At 54.0% G+C, this 27,535-nt stretch overlaps 1 protein-coding gene and 1 non-coding gene across 3 annotated transcripts; one reads left to right on the top strand and one right to left on the bottom strand.

The window, feature by feature from the left end:
• Nucleotides 1–2,854: 2,854 nt before the first annotated feature.
• Nucleotides 2,855–26,080, bottom strand: SIGLEC1 (sialic acid binding Ig like lectin 1). 2 transcript variants are annotated; one of them, XM_007073214.3, is made up of 22 exons: nucleotides 25,930–26,080; nucleotides 20,861–20,935; nucleotides 20,200–20,559; nucleotides 19,626–19,922; nucleotides 18,136–18,402; nucleotides 17,552–17,806; nucleotides 14,860–15,159; nucleotides 13,910–14,167; nucleotides 12,838–13,161; nucleotides 12,323–12,577; nucleotides 11,802–12,104; nucleotides 10,206–10,466; nucleotides 9,784–10,095; nucleotides 8,605–8,856; nucleotides 8,044–8,313; nucleotides 7,705–7,956; nucleotides 7,081–7,383; nucleotides 6,158–6,418; nucleotides 5,021–5,323; nucleotides 4,650–4,752; nucleotides 4,204–4,273; nucleotides 2,855–3,508 (listed from the first exon to the last, which is right to left on the bottom strand). In XM_007073214.3, the coding sequence occupies exons 2-22, from the start codon at nucleotides 20,907–20,909 to the stop codon at nucleotides 3,401–3,403; spliced, it is 5,163 nt and encodes a 1,720-aa protein (XP_007073276.2). In that variant the 5' UTR covers nucleotides 20,910–20,935; nucleotides 25,930–26,080; the 3' UTR covers nucleotides 2,855–3,400. The 2 variants fall into 2 exon arrangements, with proteins under 2 accessions (XP_007073276.2, XP_007073275.2); XM_007073213.3 differs by lacking the exon at nucleotides 25,930–26,080 and having other exon boundaries at nucleotides 20,861–21,237.
• On the top strand, nucleotides 16,806–16,996 carry LOC122237548. Its single transcript, XR_006216149.1, has one exon. It is a non-coding gene; the product is annotated as a U2 spliceosomal RNA (small nuclear RNA).
• Nucleotides 26,081–27,535: the final 1,455 nt, after the last annotated feature.

Here is a 27,535-nt window from a genome sequence, read left to right on the forward strand (position 1 = left end):
ATACAGTCCTAACCCTGGTAAAGGGGTCCTGAAGAGGAAGAAGAAAGAAGCAACTAAGAAAGCCCCAGAGATCACAGCGACAGGACAACGCCAAGTGTGCAGCCTGGCAGGGCCTGGCAGGGCTTAGAGGCGGCTTGAGCCCTAAATGAGCTGGGGGCCAGGATTGCAGAGCAGACTCCCAGAGTAGCCACACTCTGAACACGGAGGGGAGACTTCAATGTGGACATCAGGGAGAGAAGGCAAGATCCTCTCCTCTCTGGCAAGAAACCAGTGAACTGGTGAGCTTCTATTCCCACTACAGACCTAGGCTTTGGTGCCTCCTTGCCAAGGGGTTCTTCCTGACCCAAAGCCTGGGTTACTGTCTCCTGCATATACTTCTCCCTGCATCATATATCACACAGCAGTGTGGTTGTCCATTTCCTTGTCTGTCTCCCCCAGACCGTGAGCTCCATGGGGTCTGGGACTATGTCTTTATTTAGTGCCTGGCACAGGCCAAGGCACACAGTCAGTGCTAATAAAACAAGGTGGGCATGTAGCCTAAGAGCCATGTGGGGATTGGAGTCATCCTTGCAAAGTGGATGCCTCCCAAACCCCGATGAGCTATGTCCAAGTATATCCGAGGAATTTTCTGTTGAAATCTCAGAGCACTATTTATATTTGAGGTCGCAGAGGAGGGGGTGGGACCATTGAACCAAAGTGGAGGAAGAGGGATCCTAGAAGTGCGACTGTGGGAAAGATGATTTCCCAAGGGACTTGCCAGAGTCACTCTCCACAGGGCCATTGGGGAGTATCCAGGGAAGGAGGCGAACCAGTAAGAGTTAAATCTTTGTACGTGCTCACGTAATGGGTGACACACACCGTCTGTAAACAAGACTCATTCTGAAGAGTGACCCAGAACAGGGTGACCATAAACATTCTCGTACAAGTCTCACAGTGGATGTAAACCCTTAGTCCTTTTGCATAAATGCCCAGGGATGGAATTTCAGGGTCATAGGGAAGAGTATTTTAGCTGTCATAGATAATGTCAGTTTTCTGAAGTCGTCATATATTCTATAGGACTCCATTTATATAAAGTTCGAAAACAGGCCAATCAAATCTATGGTGTTAGATATCAGGACAGTAGCTACCTTCTGGTTGGTTGCCCGTGGGAGGGGGCTGAAGGGACACTCTGGGGAGCTGGCAATGGTCTGTTTCTTGCTCTGGGTGCTGTTTACATGTGTGTGTACCTTTTTGGAAAAGTCATTAAGTTTACAGTTTTCTGTATGTGGGTCACACTTGAATTAGAAGTTTGTTTTTATTTATTATTTTTAAATTTTTTTTAATGTTTATTTATTTTTGAGACAGAAAGAGACAGAGCATGAGCAGGAGAGGGGCAGAGAGAAAGGGAGACACAGAATCTGAAACAGGCTCCAGGCTCTGAGCCGTCAGCACAGAACCCGACGCGGGGCTCGAACTCACGAACTGTGAGATCATGACCTGAGCCGAAGTCGGACGCTTAACCGACTGAGCCACCCAGGCGCCCAGAAGTTTATTTTTAAAGTCTTGAGGTGCCTCAGACCTCTGGGGGTGGACAACTAACCCCTCTGAGGACCTTCCAACCCCAGATGGACCTATCCCCTTGGAGATGCACAGAAGCAGTCTTCCCCTTACCCTCTCTTCCCCAGACAGCCCAAAAACATCCAGCTGCATTTGGCTTGCTCTCCCTCTGTCCCACCTCTGGATTTAGTGCACATTTTCCACCCTCTCACTTGACAACAGTGTAGAAAAACCAGTGCTTACTAAGCGTTCACCTACTGCATGCCAAGTGAGGTGCTGGGCATCTGGACGCACGTGGACGCGTGAGCAGCGCCCAGAGCCTCAAGGAGCAGGAGAGGGCGCAAAGCGCTTGAGCGTAAGGTAGCCTGTGGTAAATGTCATGTAATTCGCACTTGCCGGCCCCCTCCGTCAGACAGTCTCCCAGAAAGAGATTCACATTTGGATCTTGTGTTCCAGTGCAGCAGTTTGGGTTGCGAGAAAGAGACTCACTCCAGTTATGTCACAGGATGGATGTTTATTGGGAAGACATGCCAGACAGGCCCCAGGAAGAGTCTGGCAATCATGCATTACAAGGACTAGAACCTGGGACCAGGAAGCTTCCAGCTGTGGCTACATGGAGCTTACCTGGCCTCCAGTTTCTTCCCCAACCTGTTAGCGCCCGATGACAACTCCCCACTACTCTCCATGTTTCTCAGCTCAAATTCCAGGGGAGGTCTTTGCTCCTCTTACCGTCTGCCACCAGGCTATGAGGGGAGTCAATAGCCCACCCAAGAACTGGCTCCTCTCATGCACTGACTTCATGGAGCAACTTATTCCTTCTTTGTGACCCTCATTCAACCTGAAAGCCCTGGGCACACAAGCCTCCAAGAAGAGCGAGTGAGCTCGTGATCATGGAGAGGAATGCACCTAGAGTAGAATCGAGAGTGCTCTCCACTCTCCCTGGAGGTACGAATGGGGGCATCTCTTCCTGGGGCCTGATGAAATTGCCTGCTCAGGCAACTGAATTGCCTGCATGCCCTCTCCCTAGGGATCACCAAACCCTCTTGATTTCCTCAGTCTTAATATGTGAGAGGGACTAACTCCTCTGGGAAGCCCATGGACAGAATGACCAGGGACACATCCTGGCCTTGGGTAGAAGGACACTAAAAATGAGGCCTGCTGGAGGCATTGTCACCAATGTTAGAAGTCTCAGGGATGAGTCCATGGTTGGGAGTCCTTTGGAAATAGAATAGAATCCTTTGCAGCTTGGGGCAGCCATGTGACTAAACTCTAGCTGATGGGAAGTGAGTGGAAGTGACAAGCAACTTCTGGGCTGTGTCCACAATGGGAAGGTATGTGCCTGCAATGTCCACTTTTTGTCCTTCTTGCTGGAGGGAGTGTGAACAGAGTGGGGCTGCCGTGAACCTCACAACCAAAGGTAACATTTTAGGGATGGAGAAAAATAAGATAGACGGATCTAGAGTTCCAACACCTTAAACTACCATAGCATACCCAGACTCGTATGGGAAAGAAAAAGAAAGTTCCCTCATGTTGAAGTTACTGTATTTGGTCTCTTATTACAGCAGCCTAACTTCTATTCTAACCAATACAGAGTGCCTAGGCCAGTCTGTGAGGCTGTAGAAAGATTCTCTTCTTTTCTAATCCATCCAAAAAGTCCACAGTGGGCTTGGGGGAAAATATGTGAGGGGCAGTCCATTGGAAGAGAAAAGGAAAGATGAGATCCAGGGAAAAGGAACAGAGAAGTTGACAACATGACCAGTCCGTTTCTCCTCAGAGTCCTCGGGGGTCAGCACCTCTTGGGTAGATTAGGGTGCCCCTTCACCTATCATTGCCCATTTTTCTTGGCAAGAGGTTTGGAGCCAGGTCACAGAAAGTCAGATGTCGCAGAATTGTTTTCACAGAGGCAGGCAGGACTCAGTGCTACCTTGTTCACGAAGCCTGCGTCATTGCAGATTCTGGTGACCTCCTCCTCCTGAGGGTAGGCAATGCTACAGGTCAGCTCAGGGGTGGAGCACAGGACAAGGTCCCACATGTGGCTGGATCAGGACCACTGAGCTTCCCTCAGAGAAAACACTGGTCACATGAGGACTCTGGGAACCGTCATCACCTGACCTCTAACTCTGGTGGACGGTCCCCCAGACCTCAAGCCATGTGTAGGGATCCCAAGGGGATTGGTGAGCATGTGCCTGGCTGGCCATGAGGCTACGAGCCCTGGCCCACCAAATGATTATCTACAGAGGTGATACATCACAGGGAAGGGAAAACAGACTTTCACTCCTGCCCAGGTGATCGGCAGACTCAGGAGTGGGAAAGAGAGAGCTCAAAACACAGGTGGGGTTCTGTGTTCCAAGAGGTGTCTTGGATGTGGAAGTGATGCTGCTAAGTTCAGAAGGTCTGCCCCAGTCACCCAGCCAGCAGGTCCCATAGAGAACCAGTCACGCTGGCCTACGGTATGCCCAAAGAAGTGCCCAGTGAGCAAACCCGCGACTGCTGTGGGCCCCAGTCAGAATGTGGCTCCCCTATCTTCTCAGGGGTCCCTGGGTTCTCCATATTCTCTCCCTAGCCCCAGGGGCCATCCTGTATATGACTGCGGTCTCTAGGTGCCAACCTTGCGCTGTGGGTTAGCTAGGCATTGTGTCCGCCTGTGCCCACATGGTGAATGGATACCTGTGCCGTCTCCTTCTGAGAATCCATCTCAACCAAATTCTCACCCATGCTCGCCTTACGAAAATGCCTCCTGCAACACAAGAATGGACTCAGAAAGTCTCTCCCCTCCCCCTGCCTCCCCTCCCTCTCCAGAACCCCATTGCTTAGCCCCAGACTTCTCACTGCACAGAGCAGTGGGAGCATTGTGGGGAAGGGGGGTGCCTTATCTTTCTTCCTTCCCAGCACTTTCTTTACACAGACAGGGTCCAGATAAAGAAAGAAGAAAACCATAGCAAGATGGATATAAAGAGGATTCTAGAAGCGATTCCCAAATTTGGAGCAGTGGGAGAAAGAGAGACAGGCTAGAGAGTATGGAGCCTGTGAATTTGGTAGGAATGACACGAGGGAATGTTGAGGGGCAAGGGGGAGGGCGAGGTGACCCCATCCACCCCCAGTTCTGAACCCACCTCCAGGCGCAGAAGGCCCCCAGGCCCAACAACAGGAAGAGGAGGCCCACCAGCAGCCCCAGGACCCAGAGTAGCTTCTGGAACAGACTCAGGCGGTGCAGAGCTGGAACACAAGGGCGAGGCTGAGGTGGCGCCTATGACTCCAGGCCTCCAATCCTCCCTCCCAAGGTGACTCCCCAAAGATGAAAACTATTCTAGCTTTCACTTTATCTCAGAAGCCCCCTCCATGCAAAGGCGCTTCAGGCAACCAGTCTGGACTAGTCAAACTGATTACAGCAGAAGGGATTCAGGGAAGACCTCAGAAGGAAGCCTTTGGACCCGAGAGCTGGGCCTCTGTGCAGAGGGGCCTGGGAGACGGACGCCCCACCTACCTCTGGTTCCAAAGTAGGTGGAGGCAGACGCAGAGCCCAGGGCATTGGAGGCAGAGCACACGTATTCCCCCTGGTCGCTGGGCCTCAGCTCCTCCATGTCCACCCTCAAGACATTGGCAGTGGCCGTGACACGGATGTGTGGCTCTGCAGGAGCACCCCAGGCCTGGCTGGAGGCCACCAGCCTAGTGCCGAGGTGAAGGCTCAGGCTGGCTAGGGGCTCGCTGTCCACTCGGCAGTCCAAGATGCCCTGGATGCCCCCCTCCGGCTCCACAAAGACCGTCATGGTGGGCATCGTGGGAGGGTCTATGGGAATACAGGGAGTGTGATGATGGCCGCAAATCCTCCCCTCCCTGTACCCAGGCAAGATGACTTTGCTGCTCTTCCCATCAAGAGGTAGAGCCAACCCCACCGCCCCCCGCCCCCCACCACTCCTTGATCTGTGACTTGCTTTGACCACTAGAAAGCAGAAGGGGCTTTATGTGACTTCAGGGCTAGACCTCAAGGGGCCTTGCAGCTTCTGCCCTCCTGCGAACACAGTCATGTGGGAAGCCCGGGCCAGCATGCTGGACAACGTGTGGTGGCCCAGCCAGCAGCCAGCCCCTGGATGAAGCCCCTGCCGGCCATGAGGATGAAGCCATCCTAGGCTGTCTAGCTTCAGCTCAGCCACTGGACAACTGCAGCCACATGAGGTGAGGCCAGCGAGAGACCTGCCCAGCTCAGCCAGGCCCCTGTTTCTGACCCACGGAACTGTGAGCAAATAAAATGGCTGTCATTTTACGCTCTATGTTTTGGAGTGGCTTGTTAGTACAGCCATATTGGACTGACAGCATGGTGCCTTCATGAGGAATGGAGTAAGGGACCAAGGCTGATGACGGCCTATTGTATGCCGGGCACTCTGCGTGCCGTTATCTCCTATGCTCCTCGCGGGGTGAGGGGACTGATACGTCATGCATGAGGAAACCAAGGCATGGGTACCCAAGGTCACACAATCAGTGAGCGGGAGTCCTCCCACCCGGAACTCCATACCTGCAAGGTCTTTGCTCTTTGCAGACAGAAGAGAAGGAAGACCTGAGGTGCGCATGTGAGGTGTGGACAGACTGAGGCGGGCGAGGGGCGGGGGGGTGGTGTCATACTCACATAGAACCCGGAGCATGACTGGAGCAGAGGTTGTGGTCCCACTGGGGTGTTGGGCCCGGCAGTGGTACGCCCCAGCTTGGGCACGGGCCACGTGGGTGAAGGCAAGGGTGGGTCCAGGCTCCACGTGCAGTCGCTGGCCATTCCAGAACCAAGCGAAGGTGGAGTTGCCTATGGGCCCAGGACCACCAGGGAGGCGACAGCTCAGGTTCAGCGGTGCACCCTCAGGCACGTCCAGCCCTGGCTCGGCCACCACACGTGCACCTGCGGGCCAAGGACCAGGAGGTCGTCAGGGATCAGCAGGCCTGTGGGAGCTGGAGCCTCTGGGTAGGATCTGGGCATCTGAGAGCCTTCTGTGCATTATGGGAAGGTCCGTTCTGACTTGGGGCTCTCAAAGGTGAGACCGTGTCTCTCCCATAAGACTGAGATCTCTGAGAGCAAGGCTGTCTCTTATTCTCGCACTGGGGACCTCCAGGACAGGGCTGTGTGTCTCTCTTAACAAACCAGACTTTCCGATGGATGAGGTTGTGTTCTGCTCTCAGGTTGGACTCCCCAAAGGTAGGGCTCCACCTCATCCCTGAAGGTAGAGCTTGTGTCTCTCTTCCCACCCCAGCTTCCCCAGGGCAGGCCTGTGCCCCCACCCCAAGTTGGGGTCTGTGACGGTGGGGTTATGCCTTGCCCGCATCCAAGGTCCCCTTGGCACAGCTACAGCTCCACCCTCGTAGGGGGTTCTCCAAGGGCAAGGCTGTCTCTCCCCTTCAGACTGGGCACCTGCCTCCAGGAGAGCTGTTTCTCTTCCATCAGATGGGGCACGGCTAGATCCACCCATTCTGGTCAGCCTGCCCCCTCTCGCAGGAGCTCCACCCCTCACAGACACATAGCCCCGCTGCGCCTGCGCCCCTTCCCCTCCCCCTTCTCCCACTCACCTTCTGCCTGCAGCTGCCCTGTGGTGTTGACTGAACCCAGGAAGTTGTGGGCTGTGCACACATAGGTGTCCTTGTCACCTGAGGGTACCTCTTGCACCTGCAGCCGCAGGGCATTGCGGGCCACCTGGATATGGCCTGTCCCTGATGCCAAGCCGTCAACCCCGTGGCTGGTGGCCAGAACTTTGCCATCACGGGACAGGGCCAGCTCAGCAGGTGGCTCGCTGTCCACGGTGCATTGTACCACGGTCATGGGGCTCGCCCTTGAGTCCCGAAACGACGACAGGACAACATCCCGAGGGGCATCTGGTGGCAGGATAAGACATAGTTGGAGGCCTTGTTAAGAAACCCTGTACCATGGCCTACCGGCCTGGCACTGGTGAAGGTGAAGCCTCTGGACAAATGGTCACTTCCTAGAAGTGACAAGTTCTCAGGAGTCTTGTGGACAGACTCCTCCAGGCAGGATTCACAGGACCCTAGGGTCTCTTTTCTCACCACCTATGTCCTTCTTTTCCCAAGTGCCCATTCCAAGGTCCGCTGCAGCCCTGTGTCCACCCCTACAAAGGCCCAGAAGTGCCCTCCACCCGCCCTCATCTTCGGCACCCCCAGCCAAGGACCCCTGCTCACAGTGGACTTGCAGGGCTGTGGGCCGGGAGCTGCGTGTGCCCTGGGCATCCCGGACCTGGCAGGTGTAGGCACCCGCATGAGCCCGTGTAGCTGCTGGGATCGAGAGAGAGGCAGCAGGGCCTTCCTGCAGCCAACGGCTGTTGTGGTACCAGGCATAGAGAGTAGGTGGGTGGGCAGCAGGGTCTTTACAGGTCACTGTGACGGGGGCCCCCTCGGGCACAGCAGCTGATGGTGACAGGGTCACCCGCACACCTGTACCGAGGAGAGCAGGGTTAGCTAGGCCCAGCCAGATCCCACAGCTGGTCCCTCCCCTGGTGGGCTTGGCATGCCCTGCCTCACCTTCTAGCCGCAGTTCCAGGGATGCATTGGCCTGGCCCAGAGGACTGTGGGCAGAGCAACTGTAGAGACCCTCATCGCTGGGCCGGGGCTCCCACAGCTCCAGACGCAGGGTGTTGGGGACAGAGGCTGTGGTCGAGGAGGCCAGGAGGCGGCCAGCATGCCTGAGGGCCAGCTGGGCGGCTGGGTGGCTGTCCACAGTGCACAGTACCAGGGCCAGCCGTCCACCACGGCTCTCGAGGAGGTAGGTCAGGCGCAGGCTGCGGGGTGCGTCTACAGGGACACCAAAGGAAACAGTTCAGAGGACTGCAGCCGGGAGGCTAGTTGGCGGGTGGCATTCAAAACCAGGAGGGTCCTGGCTCCCTACCCCAAGGGCCCCGATTACCCAATCTATGGCCCCTGCTCCACTGCCCAGAGAGAACATATCTCCTCTCACCCTCAACTCAGTGTTCCTTGTTCTGAGCTTCATCGGACAGATGGGGACTGTTTCTGGGTTGGACATCTGTGGGACTCTGGCCATGCCCTGATCCCTTGTTGCCCCATCCTGCATCCAACCAGACTCACAGAGGACATCCAGAATGACAGGTCTGGAGAGGCGGGGTGCCCGGCCAGGCGTCAGCACACCACAGCGGTAGGAGGCAGCATCCGTGACTGTGACATTGGGCAGAAGGATGGAGTGGGCCCCTGGGCGCTGCTGCCCGTCCTGGTACCATATGTAGGTGAGCTGGGTCTGGTTGGTGGTCCACACAAGACAGGTCAGGTTCACCAGCTGCCCTTCCTGCACGATGGCCTTGGGCCACACCTGCACACTCACAGCTGGGGAGAGAGAAGGGCAGGGGGACGCTGGAGAGTTGTGAAGCTGGGTAAGCCAGCCACCTGTCTCCATGTCAGCCTCTGAGAGGCACAGGTGGCCCGCCTGTAAACGAGGCTCAAGGTCGAGCTTGGGAAACAGCTCGCCCTCTCTCGTGGTCCCAGGCAGAGTTCTGTAGAGCCCTGGAGTGCCCTGAGCCCTCCCTGATCCTGGTGGGGGGCACATGGGAGAACACAAGCCTCCCCTGCCCCGTGGTGTTTCCTCCTTTCTCTTGATTAGCTTTATCCTCTGGACATCAGGCAAACTTCTGTTTGTTTTTTTAATGTTTTATTTATCTTTGAGAGAGAGAGACATACATAGCACGAGTGGGGGTGGGGGAGGGGCAGAGAGAGAGGGAGACACAGAATCCAAAGCAGGCTCCAGGCTCTGAGTTGTCAGTACGGAGCCCCACGCGGGGCTTGAACCCACGAACTGTGAGAACACGAGCCGAAGTCGAACACTTAACTGACTGAGCCACCCAGGCACCCCAGCAGACTTCTGTTTTTAAAAAAGACTCTTCCAGGTGCCTGGGCAGCTCAGTCGGTTAAGCGTCTGACTCTTGATTTCAGCTCAGGTCACGATCTCACGGTTTGTGAGATTGAGTCCCATGTCGGGCTCTGCACTGATAGCGTGGAGCCTGCTTGTGATTCATTCTCTCTCTCTCTCTCTCTCTCTCTCAAAATAAATTAAAAATGTTTAAAAAATGAAAAAATAAAGCAGGCTCTTCCATGAAACCCAAGTCTGGAAATTGCTGCCCTTAAAGGGGGGATGGGAATGGAGACAGTCCTTATGTTCAGCCCACCTGCTGTGCCTTAGGCTTCCAGAACCCTCTCCAGCCTCCTCTCCTCTCTTAAAGGAGCCATCCATGCACACACTCACATCCCCACACTGACCCTGGGCATCGAAGTTGGCAGAGGCTGAGGTCTGGCCCAAGGTGTTGGTGGCCTGACAGGTGTAGACGCCCTCATCCTCCAGCGCTGCATTGTGGATCTCCAGGCGTAGGGTGTTGGGGGCCACAGCCACCTGCAGCCGCGGAGAGCTGCTTGCAAGTTCCCCCACACCTTGTAGGGTAGAGGCCACGAGGTGGTCCCCGTGGAGCAGTTGCAGCTGGGCTGGAGGGTCACTGTTCACACGGCACAGGAGGAGGCCCAGTCGCCCAGGGCCTGTGTCCATCAGGGTGGTGAGCGTGGCCTGGCGAGGGGCATCTACAGGAGGTGGGGAGTGGTCAGGGCGCCTGGGCTCCCCCAACCCCTCCCCCAGCTGTGCCTTTGTTTCCTTCACCCCTGAAGAAACAATGGACAGGATGAAAGCTTACAGGACACGTGGAGGATGACAGGGGCGGCCTGGCTCGTGGTGGCTGAGCCTGGAGACTGGGCTTGGCAATGGTACGCCCCAGCCTGACTCACAGTAATGGCTGCAAAGTGGAGCGTGGCCGAGTTCGACTCCGGGAGGGGCTGGCCATCCCGATACCAGAGGTATGAGGTCCCCTCCAGGACCCCTGTGGGCACCTGGCATCTCAAGACCACAGCCTGGCCCTCCCGGAGCTCGGGCGATGGTGACACCTGGACCCAGGCTCCTGTGGGGATAAACCAAGAGCAGGTGAGGGCTCTCCACCATACCCTCCCACAGTCTAGGGATGTATGTGCACACCAGAACTGCATGACCTCAATCCTATGTCCAGGAGCCATAGCTTACCTATCACACCACCACCAAGGGCCCCAGTTCAGCTCCATGCCTCCTCCTGTCCTGTTGCCAACTCCCCTGCACTGGGTCTATCCCGGTCTTTACCACCTACCACCTTGAGCCACAGTTTTGTTCTGTCAGTCATATCTCACCTACCAGAAGGTGAGCCTAGTGCAGGCCCAGCCTATATGACCTGTAACCCAGTGCCAGGCACAGCACATGCACATGTTAGTTCTTGGCAAATGCTGGCTTGACCCCCTGAAGCACTGAAATGGGAGGGGTTTAGGCCGCGCTGAGGGCCTGGTCCTGATACTGATCTGGACCCAGCATGGGTGGCCGAGGACTTGGAGGGAAAGTTAGCCACTATGTGGTCTTGAGTCCTCTCCAGGCCTGCTCTGCACCCAGGCTCCAAGTCATGAGAGCCCACGAACTGGGAGGACCAAGCAAAGGGCTGTCCGGGTGCCCCCTGGGTCCCAGGCAGGACGAGGCTGGGGTGGGGAGCAAGGAGGTGGGGTAGCTGGAGTGGTGGGAGCACAGGCTGTGCCTGGAATCAGAACCAAATCAATCCAGAGCTAGCTAGTCATGTGACCATGAGCAAGCTCCTGAAACTCTGACCCTCAGTGTCTCTTCCAGTGGAATGGGTATGATAACTAAGAAAAGACATATAGAACCAAAGCCCAAGGACAGTGCTCGAAAATTGATGTTTGTCATCGTGGGAGGAAAAAAAGGGTGTTTTTTTCCTTGGCCTTTGCAGCCTTATGGGTGTTAACTTTCCTCTTTCTTGGCTTATTCACTTAGGGAGGATTTTTACAGAAGAATATATGTATATTAATGTGTATGTGTATATATTTCTACATATACATGTATGTGCATATTCATATTCACGCACATACATTACACACATGTATGCATAGTATATGTGTCTTCTGTTTTGTATGAAAATTCTTATTATGTATCAAAATTATGTTATTATAAAAGAAGTTTCTGACAGAAGCGCTCCAACCAAGCAAGCCACCTTATGCAATTGCCACTGCCCCCTAGTGGTTACCACAGTTATTACAGGTGAAAATATTTGGCTGGAGACAAAGGGAGGCCTGCTGGGTAGCTAGAAACTCCCTTAACCTGGAAAAGACTCACATCTCTGCACAGAATCCACATGACCCAGCCCAAAGTCTGGCTAGAACAGCCCCCAGGGGGTCTACCACGTCTTTAGAGAACTGAAACTCACCTTGAACCTGAAAGAAGAGGGAGCTATTGGTGGATCCAAGGGCATTTGTGGCCTCACATCGGTAGCTTCCGGAGTCCTCCAAGTTCAAGTCTCGGACCTCTAGCTTCAGGGAGTTGGCTGTGGCTTTGACCTGGAGGCGGCCATGGTGTGGGAGCAGGGGCCCCAGGCTGGTGGCCAGGAGGCGCTCCCCATGGAACAGGGCCAGCTGGGCCACAGGGCGACTGTCCACAGTGCAAATGAACACAGCTACATGGCCCTCGCCCACATCCAGGAGGGCTGACAGCTTTGGAGGTTCTGGAGGATCTGCAGACAGGAAGGAGGTCAGGCCACCCCCAGTACAACTCACCACAGTCCAGCTGCCCCTGTGTGCCCCTCCCCCTCCACACACACAGGTCAGACCTGCCCTTGTCCACGCCCCAGCCACGCTCTGACCCCCCCCAAACCCAACCCTACCCTGTTCCCTCCCACTGACCACTCCCTCACCCCCTGAGTACCCAACTCTGCCCTTGCCCATCACTCACAGAGCACACTCAGGACCACTGGGGTGGAGAGCTGGGCCCCAGCCTCGGTAAGAATGCGGCAGGCATAGAGGGCAGCATCTGTTCTGGCCACAGGCAGCAGCGTCACGGTCTCCAGGGGGCCCTGGGCCCACAACGCCCCATTCCGGAACCAGGAGAAGTTGGCAGGGCCGCTGGCCTCCCGGTTCACACTGCAGGTCAGGTTGGCCACGGTGCCCTCTCGCAGCGTGCGCGATGGTGTGATGACCAGAATAGTGGCTGGAGAGTAGGCAGCACGGGCCAGCTGAGACAGGCTTTACCCTGACCACTTCCCCCGTGGGGTCGGAGTCCAGCCTCCCAGGCTGGAGAAGGCAGGAATGAGACCCCCTGGGCTTCCCATGGGGCCGGGGAGCAAAGCGAGCTCCCGCTGCTGAATGGAGGTGGTTTCAGCTAACAGACCCTCCTTGGGGAGCCAGGGGTGGCAGCGTCCCAAGTACCAGCCCCTGACCCTGAGCCACCCATTCCCTGCCATGACTCACCTTGGGCATCAAAGGTTGCAGAGGCAGAGGTGTTGCCCAGTGCATTGCTGGCCTCACACAGGTACACACCCTCATCCTCCAACACTGGGTCACGAATCTCCACACGCAGCAGGTTGGGGGCTCTGGTGACCTTTAGGTGCTGAGAACAACCCCCACAGCCCCATGGCAGGGAAGAAGAGGCCACAACATGGTCCCCGTGGAGCAGTCGCAGCTGGGCGGGGGGGTTGCTGTCCACACGGCACAAGAGGAGTCCTTGACGTCTAGCCCCAACCCCTGCGGCGTCAGGGTCCAGCTGGGCAGTGAGTGTGGGCTGGCGTGGGGCATCTATAGGGAGGAAGAGCATAGTCATTCATCCCATGGCCTCCACCAGGGTCGTACAGGTCCACTCAAAGCTGGCTAGCCACACTAAACAAAGGCATGTGCTTAAAGTTGCCATAAACAGCTGTGTAGGTTGTGTACTGCACAAGGACAACCAAACCGGGGTAGGAGGAATGCAGCCCATGCCCCTCATGCTAAGCTGTGCCATAGTGCTATACTGAGTCTTCCCAGAGGAAGGAATGCCATTTTTCTAGCTTGGACAAGGCTGTCATATGGGCTAGCATAACGTCATGTGCTTCTGACACACTGAAGGTTGGCCCCTCAGGCTAACATGGGGCACCCACTCTTAACAGGACACAGTCTCTATGCTGAGAAGTTCTGCCTTCGTGGCTATGGGAGCTTGTGAGGGCACAGCCGATGAGTGTGTACACATATATGGAAGCATGGTGTCCAGGGTCCCAGCCCAGGAGGACAAAGCCCGGACATGGTGCCCAACGATGCACTTGAGGCTAGAGGCAGAGGGCCCTGGAGGGGCTGGGTTTGGGGGGTGGGACGTAGGGAGGTAGAGAAAGCCCCAGGTTTGTTCCCCACATTTCAGCCCTGGGTGGAGAGCTCTATGGTTCGCAGACCTGCGGCTGCCTTCCTGATCTAGACCCTGGAGCAAGGCAGCAGCAGGAGGGCCTGAGGGAGGTGGGGGTGGCTGGCAGGCTGACCCTCCCCATGGCAGGCAGGGGCTGGTGGGAAGACCGCTCACAGAGCACAGTGAGGATGGCGGAGGAAGAGGGGCCGCTGGCACTGTGGCCATCCTTGGCCTGACAGTAGTAAGAGCCGGTGTCGGTGCTGGAGGCCGCAGGGAGATGAAAGCTGCTGCTGGGCCCCTCGAAAAGCAGGGCTCCATTCCGGTACCAGGAGAAGCGGATGTCAGGCGTCGGGCTCAGACCACTCCTGCAGCTCAGTGTTACTCCTTGCCCTTCTACCACTTCTGCTGTGGGGCTGATGAGGAGGTGGGCCACTGGCAAAAGAGGGAGTAAGGGAGGATCAGGTCCCCCGCACACCGGCAGCTCCGTGCCACCTGCTGCAGGAAGGCCTCCAGGGTTCACCTCTCCCCACATGACTACAGGCAGGTCTGGGCTTCACGGCATCAGCTCTGTGAACCTCTTGGTATCAGGGGGGTTTGTCCTTGAATGCCGATTCTGACCTATGGGTAGTAGCTGGCTGCAGCATGGTTGAGAAGGATTGGGAGCCAGAGCCCGGACTTACATCAAGAACCTGGCTTGATCGATTAGCTCGGTCTGTCATGGCCTCAGCAGGAGGAAATGGCAGTACATCCTTCAAGATGTGGAAGCCCCTGTTTTTCCATTTTCCCTCCTGCATCTGACTCCTAACAGAGCCTGCCCCAAACATTTGATACATAAAAAACAGATGGATATGAAGGACCCTTCAAGTTCAGAGACAAAATGTGTACATAAGGAATAATGCCACCTGCCATGTTTCCCTTTTGCCTTGGCCTCAGGAACCTCCCAGGTTGGGATGACGGTATAGTCCAGATCTTTGATGTGATTTTTAAAAAATTATTATTATTATTTTTTTTACAAAACAGCTTGGTCAGCCCCTCAGCTGAGCGCTCTGGACTCCTGGGAGGAAGAGATCAGAGCAGCCCTCCTCCTCAGGCTCCCTCCACCAGCCTCCCTGTGCCTGTCTTACCTTTGGCCTGGAAGTCCAGGGTGGAGGATGAATTCCCAAGGGAGTTGGTGGCTGAGCACGTGTATTTCCCACTGTCGCCTGGCTGCAAGTCTCGGATCTCCAGGTTCAGGGAGTTGGGGTTGGAGAAGACACTGAAGCGCGAGCTGTGGTCCTCCTCCCCTGGGGTGGAGGCCAGGATGAGGCCATTGTGTGACAGCACCAGGGTGGCCACGGGCTCGCTGACCACCGAGCAGTGGAAGAGGCCCACCAGCCCCTCCTGCGTCTCCAAGAAGGCAGTTAGGTCTGGCACAAGGGGCGGGTCTGTGTGGAGACAGATGGGTGATGGTCATCCTCAGACAGGGACAATCCCTGGACTGACCCTGCACCTCCTTTGTCCCACAATGCCCTGTGAAGGGGCAACCCCAGAGCTCTTGAGTGCCTGTTGAACACATTTGTCCCTGGGCTGAGCAAATCACTTTGTCTTCTTGGCCAATAAGTGTGGCAACCCTGTGAATGTGGATCAGGGGCCCCACTTTAAAGATGGGAAGACTGGGGGTGCCTGGGTGGCTCGGTTTGTTAAGCAACCGGCTACGGCTCAGGTCATGATCTCTCGGTTTGTGAGTTTGAGCCCCGCGTCGGGCTCTGTTCTGACAGCTCAGAGCCTGGAGCCTGCTTTGGATTCTGTGTCTCCCTCTCTCTGTGATCCTCCCCCACTCACACTCTGCCTCTCTCTTTCTCTCTCTCTCTCTCAAAAATAAATAAAGATTTTTTAAAAGGGGAGAATAAAGAGACTTAACAACTGAATGAAATTCAGGATCCTGGCTTAGATCTTGCACCAGAAAAAAAAATTGCCATAAAGGACACGATGGGGTCAATTGGTAAAATTCAAATATGGCCTGTAGATTAAAAAATATTGCTCTATCAATACTATCAATTGTATCAATATTAAATGGCTTGGCTGTGATCAGTGTACTGTGGTTATGTATGAGAATGACCTTTGGATATACACGCTGAGGAGTTAAGGGCTAGAGGGACATCATCTACAATTTTGAGAATGTAAACATGTAGATATGCGAACTGGTGCAGCCACTCTGGAAAACAGTATGGAGGTTCCTCAAAAAATTAAAAACAGAACAACCCTATGACCCAGCAATTGCACTACTAAGTATTTATCCAAAGGATACAGGAGTGCTCTCTTGAAGGGGGACATGAACTCCAATGTTTACAGCAGCACTATCAACAATAGCCAACAGATGGAAAGAGCCCAATGTCCATCACCTGACGAATGGATAAAGATGTGGTATATGTATATACAATAAATAAATACAGCAATAAAAAGAATGAAATCTTGCCATTTACAATAACGTGGATGGAATTAGAGTGTATTGTGCTAAATGAAATAGGTCAGTCAGAGACAGACAAATATCACGCTTTCACTCATATGTGGAATTTAAGACACAAAACAGATGAACGTAAAGGAAGGGAAGCAAAAATAACATAAAAAACAGGGAGGGAGACAAACCATAAGAGACAAACCTTAAGTACAGAGAACAAACTGAGGGTTGCTGGCAGGGTTTTGGGTGGGGGGATGGGTGGGTTAAATGGGCAAGGGGCATTAAGGAGGACGCTTGTTTGGATGAGTGATGAATCACTAAAATCATTATTACACTATATGTTGTTATTACACTCTATGTTAACTAACTTGGATGTAAATTTAAAAAAACATTTTTTTAACATTTATACATTATTGAGAGACAGGGAGAGACAAAGCATGAGCAGGGGAGGGGCAGAAAGAGGAGGAGACACAGAATTTGAAGCAGGCTCCAGGCTCTGAGCTGTCAACACAGAGCCCGATGTGGGGCTCGAACTCACAAACCACGGGATCATGACCTGAGCCGAAGTCAGACGCTTAACCGACTGAGCCACCCAGGAGCCCCTGGATGTAAATTTTAAAAGATTTTTAAAATATCGATTCTTGGCCTTTTGGCTATGATTAAGTGTCGTCTCTGTTCTTGTCAGTTTAATATCTGATACGTCCTCTATCTGAGGACAATATATTACATGGATTTTTGGAGCAGGGAGATGGAGTAGGAGCTTGCTCCGTCCACTCCACGCATCGACCTGGTATTGCAGCACTTCCAGGAATGGTGCACACACAAAAATAAATAAATAACAGTTAAAAATAAATTTAAAAGAAGAATGTAAGCACGTGGCTAACAGATACGTGACAGCCAACTGGTGGATATCTACACATACAGAGTATATACATATGAAATGCCCATATATATGTTTACATAGAAAATGCGTGTACACTTTTGCACACATACGTGTATATGCACGTGTGTAATACACACGTATATGCATACTTGTGCGTATGCACATATATATACATACACGTATATATTTAAAGAGAGAGAGCGAACGTACCAAACTGTTAACAAATGGGGACACTAAGGTAAAGGCAGGTGGTCATTCCTTGTGTTCTCCTTGCAACTTTTCGCAAGCTTAACTTGTTTCAAAATGGAAAGGATTCTAAAACAGGAGGAAATTGAGGCCCAGAGAGGTCAAAGCGTGCCCGGTTATGCGGAGCTGGGACACGAGCTCAAGGCCAACCAGGCCCAGGACCCTAACCCTCCTGTGGGGGCCCTCGCCCTTTGACCGCCCTTTGACCGGGCTCTGGCAGCGTCCGGTGCCCCCCTGTCCTGCCACTTACGGTTGACCACCACGCTGACGGGGCCAGAGCGCTGGCTGCCGTAGGAATTGTGCACCTCGCAGAAGTAGAAGCCGGTATCGGCCCTGGTGGTCGAGTGCAGCTGCAGGGTGTGGCTGTGGGCGTCCTCCAGCAAGACGTGGTTCCTGTACCAGCTGTAGCGCAGCTTGCTGGGCGCTTCTTTGGGCGTGTTGCAGGTCAGTGTCACCGTCTGGTTCTCTAGGACGGGGCCTGCTGGGCTCACCTGGACCTCAGCCGCTGTGGGGGCGGCATGGGGCACGCGGGGGGATACCCAGCTGACTTCCAGGGCACCGGGGTTGTAGCCACTCAGCCTAAACCCCTGCATGTTCTGCATCACGCCCCTTCTGCAGCAGAGCCTTCTGGACGGGCACTGCATCTCTTTGTCCTGTTTACAAGGGTTCTCGTGACATCCCACCCTGCCAGGAAGGCTTGTCACCTATCTGAGACAGGGCTAGGACTCCATGCCTGCGTTCCAGGAGGCACCTTGGCCTGGCTCCCTTCAGCAACAGTAGCCTGGATCCCCACCCCCACCCTCTGGTCAAGACTCAGGCTCACCCAGGACTCACTAAAGACGTGGAGGCTGACAGGGGGCGACACCGTGGAGCCCACGCCATTCCCAGCTTGGCAGGTGTAGACACCGGCATCACCCCAGGCCACCTGGGGCAACTGCAGCACAGGACCCTGGACTTTGAGCTGCGTCCCATCCTTGGCCCACTGCGTGGAACTGACCTCGGGGTAGCTGCTGTTCACCTTGCAGGTGAGTATGACCAGATCACCTGGAAGGATGTTCCGCCCTGAGGGGCTAAGAAGGATCTCCACACCCTTGGGGGCATCTGCAAGTCATGATGGGGGGCATCAGGCGAGGAACCCATGGAGGGCAATGGCAGCCCTTCTCTCCTCTCTCAACCCTCCGCCCTAAGGAACCCCATCTGGATAACGGTCAGGCCCATCCCTTCCCCTGTCAGGGCCGGCTCTGCCCCCCAACTCGCAAGGAGGTCCTGATTCCTTCCTTTTCCACTGAGGGCCTGATAATTCAGCACTTGGCCTAGCGTCCAGCCTACACTGCCTTCCACGGCTTTCTGCCTCATGGCAGCGTCCATTGCCTTCTGTTCTGTTTGGGGACCGTGAGCACCATACCGCCTGCTTAGGTGGCCTGTGGTAGCTATTGGCACGGGACCAGACACCGAATGGAGGGGTCCAAAGGCAGAGTCAAACGAGCTCTGAGAACGGTTAGCCCATGTGTGAGGAAGGTGCCAACCATACAAAACAATTGTGTTTCTATAAATCTTGTTCCAAAGCCTCTTACTACGTAAATATGCTAATAGAAGCTAATATGTTCAAGTGCTTAATCTAGGTAAATAGGCAAATAACAGCAGCTAATGTTTTAGAGTGCTCGGTATGTGCCAAGCACCCCTGCAATTTCCACACCAGTTCCTTGAGATCTGTGAGTCTCCTGAACAGAGGACACGGAGGCTCTGCAGGGCAAGTCACTTGACCAGTTTGCCCCGTTTGCTCCTGCGCCTCATGGATCCAGGCAGCCTGGTGCCTGTGAACAGCAGTTGTTCTAGAACAGGCTCTGCCATGTTTTACCATGACGGGAAGATGCAGAATCAGGTAGAAACTCAGGCTTTCATCCACCACCTCTTTGCGGTGTCTGGGCAATACCCTGATCACCGTGAGTCTGAATAGTCTTAGGCAGGAGAGGGGTGAACCCTCCTACACACACACACACACACACACACACACACAGTGCATCCTCCAGAGCTGGGATAAATCCCAGGGGCCTTGCTGCCTGACCCCCAATTCTCTGGCACTTTGTCTCCCCTTCTCTGCCCAACCTGGCCTCAGGGACAAAAGGTACAAGGAAGCCATTAAATGTGACTCAGAAGGGCTTAGCGGTGTCTCTCGCCCTGCCTGACCCTGGAGGTCCAAGCATGTCTGGCTTTGCCTCGGGGGTGAGGGCTCTGTTTCCCCAGGCTGGAGGAGGGAACGGTTTCTGCTGGGGAAGCCACAGATGTGCCCTCAGTACCAAGGGAGTGGCGCCCAGCACACTCACACTGCACTTGGAGGTGAATCTTGCCCTGAGTCTTGTGGTTGGCTACCGAGAGTTGGCATTGCAGGGTCCGGCCATGGTCCTGCCAGGACAGGGGCATATGGAGGGTCCCCAAGTGGCTGATGCCCGTGGGCTCGAGCTTCTGGTGGTTGGAAGTGATGGAGCGCGCGGGGTCCTGGCCTAGCCACTGCAGGCTGATCTGCTCCTCCGGGCAGGCGTAGGGAGTGGAGCAGTTGAAGTTGGCCTCCATGCCTTCGCGAAGCTCCGCTGGCCAAGCGATCGTGGGCTCCTCGGGCTTCTCTGAGGACAAAGACCAGAGGCTGAGGACTCCTCTTCGCCACACATGAGGCCGAACACCCTAGAAAGTCCAGCTGAGGGGCAAGACCTGAGCAGGGTCCTTTAAGAGGAAGGAGAGGCTGCTTTCTATCCCCAGCCCCACTGAGGGTGAATGCAAGGGAGAGGTGGGGCTGGGTTTAGGCCGGGGCTGGTGGGCTCAGGATTGGGGCTGTGAGCCAATGGGGCCAGGAGCAGCTTGGGAGACGCTTCCGGGCAGTAGCTAGGCCACCCTGCCCCTCACCTGTCACGGTGACCACAGTGCCTTTGACATCTGACCAGCGGTTGCCATCACTGATCTCAAAACGGAAGTTGTAGGAGCCCGAATCCTCAGGCTGCAGGTCCTTCAGCATCAGGCTGCATATCCTGTGCTCAGTGCGCCCCAAGAGCTGGGCGCGGCCACGAAAGTGTGCCTCCGCCAGCTTGGGGTTCTCCGAGTGGCTCACCACCTGCCTCTTGCCCGAGTAGTCGTAGTACCAGATGGCTGTGATGCCATGTGGCACTTCCACATCAGCTGGAAAGCTGAAGACACAGGGGATGACGAGGCAGGACCCCTTCACGCCCTTCACATCCTGGGGACTGGAGACACCCCATGAGGCCAGGCCTGAGGGTGAGGTGGGACAGAGAGGAGAGTGATGAAGGCTGGGGACCACCACAGGGCCCTCAGATCTGCCCCAGACGAGTCCCCATAGCCTGCCCTGCCCCCAGCAAAGCACCCTTGGAGCAACCCCTCTGGATGCCACCCCCCTCCCCCCCCCCCCCCCGCCAGCCACTGCCTCCCTGAGCCTTCCTTCAATCTCAGCAGACAAACCGGTGACCAGGCACAGTGCAGTCTGCTCGGGCAACGGAGGGCTCGACTCACCAAGGCCAGGCCCTGTGAGATGGGGAAGGCCAGCAAAGCTTACCTGCTGAGATAGATGAGGTCAACTGGAGAAGCTGGATCAGGTAGTCCATGGCAGGTGTGACACTACTTCTGGTGCCTAAGAGGGTGATGCACACTGTGCTGGTGGGGCATACGGGGGCCTTCTAGGGAAACTCGGGGCACCTCAGCCTCAGAGCCTGCTGAGAGTCCAGCCTTGTGCCCTCCACATGCTATGCTGGCCAACCCAGTGAGAGGGCAGGGCGTGGAGCCAGGAGCCCACGTTCCTGACTCAGACTGCACCAGGGAATGCCTTCACTTGGTGACATGCCCCACAAAGCCCTCTGTGCGTCTCTCAGCCCCACCCCAAGTTCTGCTTTCCCAGCCCCTCAAGGACACTCCTCCAGAGCAGATGAACAGCTGTTTCTCCCTTTCCTCCCCCCCCCCCATTTCCCCACCCAACCCAACAGGAACTGGAGCCCAGAGAGGACGGAACCCAGTGAGATTGATGGTTTGAAATTTGTCTTCTTACCACCAGCCTTACCAACTGTAGGCCGTAGTGGGGCTTGACCGAACACTTTCCAAAGTGCTGCCTTTAAGATTTACTTACATCCCCGAAAAGTCCTCATCCTGCTCCCCGTTCTGCTCCCATTCCCGGGTCCCCACACACGCACCTGTGGCTACTCCCATCTACCCACGGGCTCTCCAGCTGACCAGTTCTGCCCCCACCACAAATGATCTTTGCCTGTTGAAACCTTATTTGGTCTTCAGGGTGCAGCTTGAAGGTGGATTCTAGCTGAAACTTGCCCTTCGGGGTCCCTGTGGCCGCCCCACAGCTACCTCTGTGCTTGCCTTGTCCTTGGAAGCTGGTGACCACCCACTTCTCAGGAGCTGGGGCTGAGGACATGTGCCCTGAAGCAGTGCAGAGCCCCCTAGGCCTTGCAGTGGTGAGCAAGAGAGAGGTGTGGTCCTTGGGGGCCCAGAGTTGGCGGCTGGGCAAGTCTGGGCACAGGACACAAGAGCCCTGCACAACACATATCCCGCAAACGTGAGTTAAATGTCGACTGTATACCATGCACATGATGGTGGGCTCTCTGCCACCGAGAGTCCCTGCTAGAAATGAGGCTCTAAAGAGTACCAATGAAGGGGCGCCTGGGTAACTCGGTTGGCTAAGTGTCTGACTTCAGCTCAGCTCATGATCTCATGGTCCATGGGTTCAAGCCTGGTGTTGCGCTGTGTGCTGACAGCTCAGAGCCTGGAGCCTGCTTCGGATTCTGCGTGTGTCTCTCTCTCTGCCCCTCCCCTCCTCGCACTCTGTCTCTCTCTTTCTCAAAAAGTGAACAAGCATTAAAAAAATGTAAAAAACAGAGTGCCAAAGATATGAATCTGAGTGGGGAGAAATGCCAGAAACACTCATAACTAAAACTATACAACCATAAAACTATAAAAGAAAACATGGGTGAAAAACACCATGACCTAGGATCAGGCAAGGATTTCTCAAGTATGACACCAAAACACAAGCAACAGAAGGAAAAAAATAGAAAAATTGGACTTGGTCAAATTTGAAAACTTGTGTGCACATCAAAGGACGCTATGAAGAGAGTGAAAAGAATGGGAGAAAATATTTGCAAATCATATATCTGATAGGGGATTGATATCTAGAATATATAAAGAACTCTGACAACTCAACAAAAATAGCAACAACAAAACCCCCAAATAATCCAAATTCAGAAACTGGGCTGAGGACTTGAATACACACTTCTCCAAAGGTGATACACAAGTGGCCAAGAAGCCTGATGCTCAACATCATTAGGCAATAGGAAAATGCAAATTAAAACCACAATCAGCTACACTTCACACCCGTTAGAATGGCTACTAACAGGCAAACGCAACCAGAAAATAATAAATGCTGCTGGAGATGAAGACGTGGGGAAATTGGAAGCCTTGTGCACTGCTGGTGGGAACAATGGCGCAGCCCCTGTGGAATGTAAAATGGCGCAGCCCCTGTGGAAAATCGTTTGGCGGTTCCTCAAAAAGCCCAGCAATTCCACTTCCAGGCATCTACCCAAAAAAATTTAAAACAGAGACTCAAACAGATACTTGTACACTCATGTTCATAGCCACATTATTCACAATAGCCAAAAGGTAGAAACAATCCAAGTGTCCATCAACAGATGAATGGATAAAAGAGATGTGGTATATCCATACGATAGAATATTACCCAACCATAAAAAGGAACGAAAGTCTGACACATGTCACAACATGGGCGAACCTCAAAAAATTATCCTAAGTGAAACCAGCCAGATACAAAAGGACAAATATTATGTGATTCTACCTATATGAGGTCCCTGGAGTATGAAGAGTCAAAGAGATAGAAAGTAGAATAGAGGTTACAAGGAGCAAGGAGGGGGGTGGGGAGGAGAGAGTGGGGAGTTAGTGTTTAATGAATACAGAGTCTCTTTTTTGGATGATGAAACATTTCTGGAAATAGAAAGTGGTGATGGTTACACAATATTGTGAATGTACCTAATGCCACTGACTTGTACACTTAAAAGTGGTTAAGACAGTTAAGTTTTATATTAAGTACATTTTACAACATGCACACAAAAACCCATGTTGCAAACTTTGCAATCCTCCCTGGTCCTAAATGCTGACTTGGCAGGGGGAGGGGGGGGAGGCTGGGACTGGGGACAGGAAACTCATGACATCTCCCAGCCCCCAGCCCATCAGCCGCAGGGTGGGGCCCAACTGATTTTGGGGACTACCAGGGGGCACACCTGGGGAGGTGCTGAGCAGACACCCAGGGCCTAGATGGGGTCTGGATTGCCTGTCAGAATGACAGTGCTTAGCCAAGTGTGAAGGGACAAGGGGCATCCTGGCAGGGAGCGTGGCAAAGGCAAAGATGTGGGAAGGCCAGGAAGAGCATTGTTTCTCAGGGGACCCGGCCCCCTGGCTGGGCTGCTCCAGCAGACAAGTCTGGTCATTTGCTGAGGCTGACTGTCTCCGTCTCTTTCTTTGTGTGGCCCTGGGCCTGCTCCTGTCCCAGGAGGATGTGCCCACACCCTCTATACCTGGTCCCTAGCCACAGGAGAGGCTCATGCTGGCCCAGGCAGTGGCTGTGGCCTGGATGCTGGGCTGAAAGGCAGAACTGGGCATGTGGCGGGGAGGTGTGGGTCTGGGGCCCAGAGCCACACTGGGTAAGAGGGTGAGCTCCACTATAGCAGAGACATCGATCAGTAAGATAGTGGCGTGTTGGCTCCAGTGCCCCTGCTGTTCCCATTTGGGGTCATGGAAAGGACAATGCTGAACCAACAGGAGGAATGGTGGGATTTTAGACCTACTGACCCCTAAATGGAGCAGGCTTTTTGAAACATGTGAGAAGAGGGGCGCCTGGGTGGCTCGGTCGGTTAAGCGTCCGACTTCGGCTCAGGTCAAGATCTCACGGTTCATGAGTTCGAGCCCCGTGTCGGGCTCTGTGCTGACAGCTCAGAGCCTGGAGCCTGTTTCGGATTCTGTGTCTCCCTCTCTCTGTGACCCTCCCCCGTTCATGCTCTGTCTCTCTCTGTCTCAAAAATGAATAAACGTTAAAAAAAATTAAAAAAAAAAAAAAGAAACATGTGAGAAGATCCTTTCTAGAACCACCTCAAGTCACAGCATGGAGATGTCACCTGCACTTGGCCCAGCTACAATACCCAAGAGATCAGACCCATCAGAGTGCAACTCGTTGGCTCAACCTCTTCCACCCCAAAGACCAGCCTCATCCCAGAGAGCCTTCCTGGAAAAAGAAGGGGCAAGACAGACCCCAGAAAGGAAGACCTTTGTCTCTATTTGAAAACCTCTTGCTGAAGGTTAGGTGCTCCTAGGGCTTGAATTGAGCTGGGCGCCTGGTGTGCACCCTGCGCCCCCTGGTGGTAAGGGGGTGGTTGCCAGTCCTGGGGAAGGGAGTCCTGTATTGGGGGACCAGAGCCCCTCAGCCTTGAAACAACCCCTTATTTAAGCAGTGACCATGTGGGAGAGGATTGTTCCCCAGACCTCAGAAAGTTCCTGAGGTTCACTTTGTATCTCCAAGTCTTGGGTGCTCTGAAGACAGGGTTTAAATCCCCACCCCCCAAATTGGTATATGTTGCATCATGGTTGGGCTGAGGTGGCCTGGCACATGGTGGGTGCCCATGTTTGCTGCCTGTGTGAGAGCAAGTGAGTGGCAAAGCCTATGTGAGACCCAGTGTCCTAGGACAACTGGGGAGGGCTGGCTAGGGCCCTGAGTCCCTGACCTCTGATCCCAGACATCAGAAAGAAGGGCAGAGGTAATTTCACTGCAGACAGCTATGCAGGATTCAGTTTCTGTTTCCTAGCACCAGGGCTCTCCCCTCCCTAACTTCCCTATCAGGCTGGAGAACGAGAGAAGTGAGATGACACGGCCATCTGGAGTGCTCTGCCCCCCAGATAGGAAATCAGGGTACAGACGGGCAATTCCAGACTATGTTATCTTCGTAATAGTGGAAAGCCCCAAATATAAGCCAAAGGTTTCACTTGGAAAGCCATATAATCCATAAATGAGGTCTACTGGGTTGAAATGGGCAGTAGAAATCCCACATCTCGTTTGCCAATCTGGCTATAAACGCTCAGAGCCCAAGCAGCCATTCCCGAAACTGTGCTAGACAGTGCTGGGAGTCCTGCTTGGATGAAGAAGTGGTGATGAAGGAGGCGAGTGGGCCTGGGCTCCCATGAGGGCAAGATGAGGGTTGGTCGGCAGCTGGGCCAGGGTGAAGGAGAAGCTCGGCTGCCATGTGGGATGGAATTGGGTGGACATGGGGAGGAGAGTGATGGGTTGGGGGAGGATGAAGGTCAGGATTGAGGCTGGATGGAGATGATGCATAGGAAATGTTTGGGGTGGAACTGGGGTTGAGGTAGGACTGGAAGTTGGTTGGGATGGGGATTGGGATGGGGGTTGGGGAAGATTTGGGGGCATGGAATGGTTTGGGTAATGAGTGCAGCTTTGATTAGCATCTAGGGCTTGGGTTGGTTCCGGTCCAGCACCCACCCCCAAGACTCCCAAGCAAATCTCAACCCCGCCCCTCTCCCAGACCTCCTCCCGCATTCCAATGTTGGGAATACCTGTTCCACTGAGGGAAGTGGCTGCAAGGCTGGTGAACGGCAGGACAGGAGAACAGGAAGGAAGGCCAGGTGCTCGTGGTGCTGGTGGCTTCCCAGGGCTCTGCCACCCCAAGAGAGGAGATCCAGCCTCAGAGGTTGCTTCCTCTTTTCCCAAAGCCTCAGCTCTACTGCCCAGCCTGGAGGCTCGTCAGGGAGGCAGCTGCAGGCCTTGCGTAATATCAAGACAGGAAAGACCTCCTAGGCAGGGGAAGGACCCTGGCAAGGCCCTTAGGGTAGTGAGCAAGCAGAAGTGGGATCAGGGGCCACGCTGGTGTCTCCTCTAAGGCAAAGCGGGAAATTGGGAGGTCCTGCTTACCAGCCGTGTCCATTCTCCTCTTCTTTGTGGCCACTTGGCCTTTTCAGGGAGTCCGAGAGAAGAGGAAGATAACTTTCTACACACATCCCTCCTGACAACCAGGAGGAAGGCAAGCCCGGCCTGGGGTGAAGGAGCATTACAGGATACCCAGACACAAGTATTGATTCTCCCAGCCCTGGGAGCCTCTCAGTGCCCCACTGCTACCAGTGGGATAGAACCTCCAAGTAGGCCCTACTTGTGGGGGACACAGGGGCTCCAACCTCCAGGATACTCCTCAGACCATAGAAGTGTCTCTGATTCACCTTCTCTTCCTCACTGTCTGTCCTACGCCCCCACCCCCTTCATGTGATTTCAGCATCTTCCCACTTAGGCAGAAAAAAGAAAACTCCCCACCATGACTGGTTACTGTTTTTTTATTCTAGGTTTATTTTATTTTAATGTAGGTTTATTGATGGCCTACTATGTGCCAGACATTCGACATATGGAGCAGGTGTTGAGTGACAACACGTTTCTCATTTCACAACTCAAACTGAATTCAACTCAACCCCTACCTACCTGTAGTGGTGGAGAGCCCAACCGTGGCAGGTCAGGACCCCTGGACCCTGTGGGCAAACCCACATGTACAGATCAAAAAGGACACGAAACTCCGAACCCAGAATCCAAAACCACAAAGCAGATGTCTCCTGACATTTTACCCTAAAGTCCTCAAGCCCCAGAACATTAGGGCTCTGTCACTCACTCTGGCCTCACTGTCCTGTATCTTTCCTAACCTTGGGTCATTTCCTTTTTTGACCAAAACTCAATGGGTTCATCCATTGCTTCCTCCTCCAACCCCAACATAAAACTTGTTGGTTCAGCTCTAGGCCTGTGCAGCTGATTCCAACTGTACGACATCGTGGACGAGGCAAAACTAGGAAGACAGTAAAAAGGTTGATGTTACCAGAGGTTAGTGGGGAGGAAAGGATGAATAGGTAGAGCACAGATGATTTTTTAGGGCAGTGAAACTGTTTTGTGTGATACGATGATGGATGCATGTCATTATACACCTGCCCAAATCCATAGAATGTTCAAAACTGAGTGAACCCTTTGGCAAAGCAGGAAGGAATATCCAATGGAAAAAAAATGTCTTTAACAAATGGTGTGGGGGAAACTGGACAGCGACATGCAGAAGAATGAACCTGTACGGCGAAGGAAACAATCAGCAAAACTAAAAGGCAACCAATGAAATGGGAGAAGATATTTGCAAATGGC

The sequence above is a fragment of the Panthera tigris genome, chromosome A3 (assembly GCF_018350195.1).
Source record: "Panthera tigris isolate Pti1 chromosome A3, P.tigris_Pti1_mat1.1, whole genome shotgun sequence".
Classification (NCBI taxonomy): Eukaryota; Metazoa; Chordata; class Mammalia; order Carnivora; family Felidae; genus Panthera; species Panthera tigris.

Bases quoted from the DNA above. Each gene is read 5' to 3' on its own strand.
- SIGLEC1 (XM_007073214.3), bottom strand. From the start codon at position 20,909: ATGGACTACCTGATCCAGCTTCTCCAGTTGACCTCATCTATCTCAGCA. The intron at 10,467-11,801 runs GTGAGTTTCAGT...TTATCCCCACAG, and splicing joins CCTCTTCTTTCAGGTTCAAG to GAGCCTGGGTCCAGGTGTCA. The intron at 8,314-8,604 runs GTGAGTCTGGTT...GTGTCCCTGTAG, and splicing joins TGTCATTCTGGATGTCCTCT to ACGCACCCCGCAGCCTGCGC.